Source organism: Triticum aestivum, chromosome 1D, assembly GCF_018294505.1.
Source record: "Triticum aestivum cultivar Chinese Spring chromosome 1D, IWGSC CS RefSeq v2.1, whole genome shotgun sequence".
Classification (NCBI taxonomy): Eukaryota; Viridiplantae; Streptophyta; class Magnoliopsida; order Poales; family Poaceae; genus Triticum; species Triticum aestivum.
The window spans coordinates 450,069,606-450,076,849 of record NC_057796.1 but is presented as its reverse complement, the minus strand read 5'-3'; the positions used below and the strand labels follow the sequence as shown (position 1 = coordinate 450,076,849).

The following is a 7,244-nucleotide window of genomic DNA, read 5'->3' as shown; positions in this document are numbered from 1 at the left end:
CAACAAATGAGGGATATACTACGACTCGATCGCAGAAAAACATCCAGCTATCGGCATGTGGTAGACTAGTTTTTAGTGATGTATCATTTGCTCCTGTGAAGCCTAGGTCAAATGGATTAGAGAAGGTAGGCATTCACCCAAATGGTTCATTTTACCAAGTGTACCTAACGATATCACAATAAACAGACTATTGTATTGCAGCTAAACAAGTACCCCTTTTGTCAAATTTATAAGGTTGGTGCGGGTTCTACGTTCTTAGTTTGACTAACAAATCATGTATTGTATACCATAAAAAGCATGTCATTGGATTAGTGTTACTATTCATCACCCACGATGCAGAATAAGTTATTCTTCATCCGAGGTAATCTTATGATCATTTCATAAAAAATTACATTTGAAATATAAAGTTACATTCATATTGATTTACTGCATAAAATTTGGCATAACAAAAAATATATAGATCAAAAATTGTATTTTATGTACATTTTACACTATGTTTTTACATTTATAATTTTACATAACATTAAAAAACCATTACGACGAGTGTAGGTTTTCTTACGTTCTTTTTTTATGTCTAAAATAAGACAAAATTTACGAAACGTAAAATTACGGTGCATAGATGATAAAATAGAGGTGGGTGAAGAATAACTATTCCTCACCCAGGGTGACGAATAGTCAATCCCGTCATTGGATTTGTAATTGAACAAAGTTTCTAAACATATAAGTTTGGTGGTATATAACATGTATTTTGTTAGTCAAATTGATGACCTAGGAACACGTGCATGCCCTATGCACCCGTTTGGATGGAGCAATAAATATTAATATATTATTATTATATATTAAAGAGTTTATGGGCGAAATAGGAAAATATCATAATTCTCACACACAGAAAAAATGCCCAATCACATGTTTGGTGCATACTTCATTGGGTGCCAGGCCACATGGGTAAGGAGTGCAGCAGGTCCCAAGTGGACTGTTCCAAAACCCAGCTGGGTGAAGCTTTGCACCGATGGTTCCTACGTGGATGATGGGTCGGCAGGTGTTGGAATGGTGCTAAGAGATGACAAGGATGCCATCATTTTCTCTTCTTGCAGGCAGCTGTTTTCTTGTTGAGAAGCACTTGAAGCCGAATTATGTGCATGCATGGAAGGTTTGTCTTTCTCCATCGAGAGAAGTGAGGTACCACTGAAGATCGAGATGGATTCAATTGTTGCGGTGAAATTGATCCAAACTACAAGGTTGATAGACCGGTTTACTGGTCCCTCGTCGCTTCATTAAGAAGATTAGTTATTTTATGTCTCTTCATGAAAGTTGTATTATTCATGTTAATCATAGTCAAAATAAGGTTAATGATAGCTTAACTAAATTTGCTCGTCTAGAGGTAGAACCATGACTTGGTTAGGCTCTGGTCCTCCCGATGCCTTGGAGCTAGCCGTGATTGATTGTATGAACTTTAGAGATGAGCAATACAATATTTTCATCAAAAAAAAGGTACACATACATGCTCGTGCGTACATATCGATCCATCATCTAGGCGATCGACGTACGCGCGGGAAAAGAAAAGGAAAAGAGAATGGGAAAATCGATCGATCATATCAGTTGCCATGCAAACGTAAGGCTCGGTTTGTGGAATTAATACCCCAAGCCGTTCCAGCACGCATCACCAAACCACCGAGCCAAGTTGCGCCTGCCTGCGTCGATCCATCCCGTCCGTCGTCACCTCTCACATGGCGTTCGACATGTGCACTCGATCCCAGCAGGAATTCAGCCTACCCCGCTCATCATCTGACCTGACAGGCTGACCTTATCGTTTTCTTCTTCTTCCTCTGTACCCGATCTGGACTTTTTTCACGGTCAAATCGAGCTACGCCTTCGCTTCTCCGGCGGCCTTCCCGGGTGACGCGCTCGTCGGCGGCCGAGTTTGTTACGTCCGGAGTCCGGACGCGGTGGCGGTGGCCAATCGAAAGTCGCACCGCCACCGCACGTAAAGCCGGCGAACGTTCGGGGAGAGACCGAGAGAGGTGAGAGGGTGCATGTGAGGCGCAATCACGTACGCGCTCTGGGGCTTTGCCGCTTTGGTCAGAGGGTGGTCTTCTCCTGACTTTGGCACCGAACGAGGCGGGCGGCGATGCACAGGGGAATGTCTTTTTGGCATCGGGCAGCCACCCAGCCCCAAACTGGGCAGTGGTACGGGTACCAATGCAACAATGCCGCTACAGTGATGCCGTGCTCCATGGCACTCGACCGATTTTCTTTTCTCAGTAGATTTATTTTTGGGAGTACCTAGGACTCATTTAGATGAGACGTAATTTGGTCTCATTCATCTGGAAAACAAGAACGAATATAACCCACGTCAGCACACACGCATCTTATAGCATCACATCCAATGGCTATAAAAGATGAATGAAACCAAATTAAATCTCATTTAGATGAGTTCTAGCCCACGACCAGCGGCTGAATCGCCTGCCTCCGCCGCCCGCAGCCGGCAGCGCTCCCGCGCCAGCCTCAACAACCCGCCCCGCCCTTCCCTCAACCGTCATGCTAGTGCCACACCCTGCCATATCTCTAAACCGGTGAACCACCCGAATTTTCTGGCAAACCTGCACCCCTCGCACCTTGAACCGTCAACATTCAAACTCACCTCTGTCTTGGCCGATGCCTCGCCAGCGTCTCCGGGCCTCGCTGCACTCGCCTGGATGCCGCCGTTGGTGACCTCGGTGCTCAGCCACGCCTCCTTCCTTCTCAAACAAAACCGATTGATCCAAATTCTGTTTTCGGCCAACTTACATCTAGCTAAACTGAAAAGGATTTGCATATCTTCGGCATTTCACATTTCGATGGCGTTCTCGCGTTGTTACTTATTGATTTATGCTCCAAATTTTTAGAGACTAAAATTCCTGCACTGGTCATAGCACACACATCTACATGCATGCGATTAGCTCTAGCTTAGCCTTAGTAGGAAAGCTAGTTAATCATCACACCTATCATGCATAGTTCAATCAATGTACTACACATGCTACTCTGCATGCATGCAGTGGAGAAAAGTTTTCGAGTTTGCACAAGAAAAAGCAAACTTTCTGTGTGCTGTGCTGTGCTGTGCATGCATGCAGCATCAGTCCTTCATCGTTACTAGTAGCATGCATGCAAAAAGTTCGGCGATGTCAGAATTCAGATAGACAAAAGCTCGCACCTTTCCATCATTTTCTTTTCTTAAGCTTTACATCATCTCCGAAACAAGGTGATCAGCAAGCCATCAGTCTTAGAGGGTGCTTGATATGTTTTAGTCCCATGACTAAAAGTAGTGGGACTAAAACTTGCTAGTCTCATCCATGCTTGGATCTAAATACTAAAGAGAGTAAAATCAAGTTAATGAGTATTTATTATCCTTCAAACCCTCCAATCCATAACTCGCATGTGTTAAAGGAGAGGAGTTAAATGAGGAGAGAGAGGACTAATCCACATTTTAGTAGGGGTACCCCTGACTAAAAAAATTTAGTCTCAAGACTAGTTTTAGCCCCTCTTTAGTCAGGGGTGCTTGAAACTTTAGCCTCTTAAAGAGACTATTTTTAGTCAGACTAAAATAAGTTCCTTGAATCCAAGCACCCACTTAGTACATATCGTTGAGGCTTAATTAGGTCACGCAGCCGCCGCCTCCTCCTCTTCCAAAAAAAAGCTACAATTCGTGCCTCTCACCGGCGCCGCCGCAGGTCTGCCTCATCTCCAGTGACCCTACGGCTATGAGGGCGCGGTGGATCCTGGCAAGGGCCGGCAGGAGGGCTCAATTATTAGTCGTTTCTTTGAGTTTTGTTAAGGTTTGTATCCTATTCAGGAAAGGGAGGCGGCGGCAGTTTTCTGAAGATGGAATAAAGGTCTCCCCGCCTAGCCCCCGTTCCGGTGATGCGTCTAGCATCGTTGATAGACGTGTGAAGGTGTGTCTCCGGCGGGTCTATCCTCGGTGGATTTGCTCGGGTTTGGTTCTTGTAGTCGTCGCTAGACGGGTCTATATGTAATTTTTATTATTTCTGTTGTTCGTTGTACTGGCATGATTGAAGATGAATAGATCGAAAGTTTTCTCACACAAAAAATCTTAGTACATATAACTACACACATTAGGCAGCTACCCACATAGAATTCATCCATGATTGCAAGTTAAAGTGCTTTCCATCAATTCCCAAGTGTACAAATCACACATTTTTATTCCTGGAATTCATACATGATTGCAAGTTAAAGTGCTTTCCAACAGTTCCCAAATGTACAAATCACACATTTTTATTCCTGTCAACGTATGGTAAATCTGAACACTTTACCATCAAATCAATCCATCCTTCATGAAAACGCCAGATCGATCGAGGCATCTCGATGGATATACTTCGATCTCATGTCACCACAGTGACATCAACACAGCAACTTGTGTTCTTGTTACAACTGCATGTTCTTGTTCCTACTGGATTTCACGTAGCCAGCGACGCCGTCTCTTCCGAACGCGAGCATGGTGCCGCCGCCGCCGCCGATACCACGGGATAAAGGGTTGAAATTCCTTCCCGTGTACCGCCGCAGCGACGAGTACCGGCCGTCGTCGTCGCGGCCGACGCCGCCCCCGCCCAGGCTTTCCAGGGCGGCGACCTGCGACTTGAGGAACTTGAGGTAGCTGGCCGCCTCGTCGAGCATGGACGCCGTGTCCATCTTGCTCCCTCCCGGCACCAGCCTCTGCAGCGCGCGCAGCCGCTCGCTCACCTTCTCCCGCCGCAGCCGCGCCGCCACCGTCTGCGGGTCGCTCGATATCCGCACGTTCTTACGCCGCCGCGGCTTCGACGACGACGGCTCATGCGGCGGCTCTCCGGCGGCGGCGGCGGTCAGGCTGGGCAAGGGGCGCATCGCCGCCGCGCGGTAGATCATCTCCTTCACCTGCGCTATCGCCTCCGTGTCCGGCTCGTACCCGCGCCGGCCGCCGCTGTGCCCGAACGTGATGCTGGTCGTCGGTGCGGCGGCCCGGTTCGTGCCCCACCGTTCTCTGGCCTCCACCGTCGTCGTCGTCGTCGCCGAAGTCACGCCAACTGCCGGGTGCTCGTCCGGCATCTTGTTCCTTTTCGTCGGAGGCGGGGCCACCTGGCTAATCTGTTGAGCCCGCCGCGACACGGCGCACGGCGGCGACGCCACCTCCGTCTCGTGCCCGCCACCGCCGTACGTGTTGGACTCGCCGGAGGAGACGTTCCCGCCGCCGCCGCCGGTGGTGGTGCTGTAACCGGAGAAGGCGGTGTGGGAGCCGGCAGCCTGCGCGGGATCATCAGGGACGAACGCGAACCTGTCATGGAGCCCGTCGTGCTGGCCGGCGATGGCCGGTAGGAAACCACCCGCCGAGCCAAGAAAGACGTTGGACGACGCGTCGCCGTGGCCGGGAAGCGCAACGCCGTCCTGGCAGCGCAGGAGGCTGAGGTCGCTCTGGCACGACGGCAGGTCAAGGCCGCCGTGGTAGGCGTCTGAGCACACGGTGCCATCGCCGGCGCCGGCGGAGTGGAGCTCCTCAAAGCTGCCCGCGCCCAGGAAGGCGGCGAGGAGGGCGTCGTCGGTCGGGCAGCTGGGCACGGTCGTCACAGGAGGCTGCGTGCTCCAGCCGAAGGCGTCCATGTACTGCACGTTGCCGCTGCCTCCGGCCGGCAACCAAGACTCGATCCCAACTTGCGAGTTGTGCTGCGAATCGCAGTGCCCTTGCTGGTTTATGTTGCTAGTTGCTATCAAGCTAGTGGTTGATGCTACTAGTGCAGCCCTGCAAGCAAATAAGTAGTTCATTGAAGTGAGCTTGATTGCACCGGTAGATAATCGATGAGGAACAATTAAGTAGGCATGCATATTAGCGTTGAATTACCCCAAGCAATTAACGACGATTACTATAATAAGCTCAAAGCTAACATGAACACAGCTGCAAAACTTTTTTCAGCCCAAATGAACACAGCAAGATGAACACAAATTAAGCCCTAAACATGCCAACTAGCGAACCAACATCAAGAAAAGCAAGCCATGAATTCATGGTGGCGGTGGTACACACACGGCTACAGTACCTGAATTAACTGGGGGGCTGGCTGCACCGGCCGGTGGATCGGTCGATCTGCGAAAGATTCTCGATTGCTGGGGACGACGAAGTGCAAGTGTGCCGCGTAGCTAGCTGCTAGGAATAGGATGGTCCTCCTCCTGCGGGCGGGGTGGTTGGCTGGGCATATGGGCGTCGTCTTTTTATAGCCGGCCTCAGCCGCGTAGCTGGCCTGCAGATTTGTTTCTTTTTCCGTCGGGGAAAAAGGAAGAGAAGCCGTTTTCTCTCACTCTTTCCTGCATTGCACTCTGTAGGGGCGGTTTCGGTTGGCGGACAGCGGAGTGCTAGCGTGCACCCGCAATGAGCGTCGTCACACGTACGTACGTGCCAATTCACAGGTACATTTGTGCCTGCTCATAAACTCTAAACTATAGAATTTCTGGTTGGATTGCTGGTGCGTGCACGAGATTTGCTAGTTAAGCGTAGCTCACATGGTTAGTTTTCTTGTGGTAGAATCAGTCCACCAAAATTTATGTCCTAGACTTGCATTGGTGCTCATATTTTTTTGAATTTATTTCAGACTTTCCGGCAATGTTAGTTCAGGGGGAAAAGACGTTTTCGTCGACTGTGAGGCGTCTGTGGTGACTTCGTCAATCTTAAAATGTTGTGTCAGCTCAATATCTTGGAGGTGTTTATAGGGGTAGGGTGTGGGGGCTTCCGTTCACCGGGACGAGTGTATGCGCGTGCGTGTCAGCATTTGTGTTTGTGTTGTGTTTAAAAGAAATATTGCTTGTGTGTTAGAAACTTAAAATTTGGAAGAAATAATATGTTTGCATGCATAAACATGAGGATATTAGAAAAAAAACATTGCCAAATTCTAAGTTTGATCCCTCAGTTCTATACTTGGTACTTATGGTTCCTTATATTGAAAGGCCTCTTTTTTTACATGGAATTCCACAAAGTTTGTGAAGTATGTTTAGAAGTTCATGATTTTATTTATTTATTTTTTACATAGATATTAGAAATGTATTTCACAAACATATCTCACAAAAAAAATGTTTAAAAGTGCTTTCCAACTGGTCGTGCTTTCCGCTCCTACTCCTCGACGCAGGTGACATGCGGTAGTGGCTGGTCTACCCTACCCTCTCTAACGAGTTTGAAGCCCCCCCCCCCACACACACACCTTCAATCTGTTACTCTGGTGAGGCTGGGGAGGCCC

At 48.7% G+C, this 7,244-nt stretch overlaps 1 protein-coding gene across 1 annotated transcript; it reads right to left on the bottom strand.

Annotated features, from left to right (window-relative positions):
• Window positions 1–4,170: 4,170 nt before the first annotated feature.
• Window positions 4,171–6,274, bottom strand: LOC123174416 (transcription factor LATE FLOWERING). The gene is made up of 2 exons (XM_044590047.1): window positions 6,057–6,274; window positions 4,171–5,764 (listed from the first exon to the last, which is right to left on the bottom strand). Exon 2 carries the CDS (start codon window positions 5,623–5,625, stop codon window positions 4,420–4,422), a length of 1,206 nt encoding a protein of 401 aa, XP_044445982.1. The 5' UTR covers window positions 5,626–5,764; window positions 6,057–6,274; the 3' UTR covers window positions 4,171–4,419.
• Between the last annotated feature and the right edge of the window lie 970 nt (window positions 6,275–7,244).

Bases quoted from the DNA above. Each gene is read 5' to 3' on its own strand.
- LOC123174416 (XM_044590047.1), bottom strand. From the start codon at position 5,625: ATGGACGCCTTCGGCTGGAGCACGCAGCCTCCTGTGACGACCGTGCCC.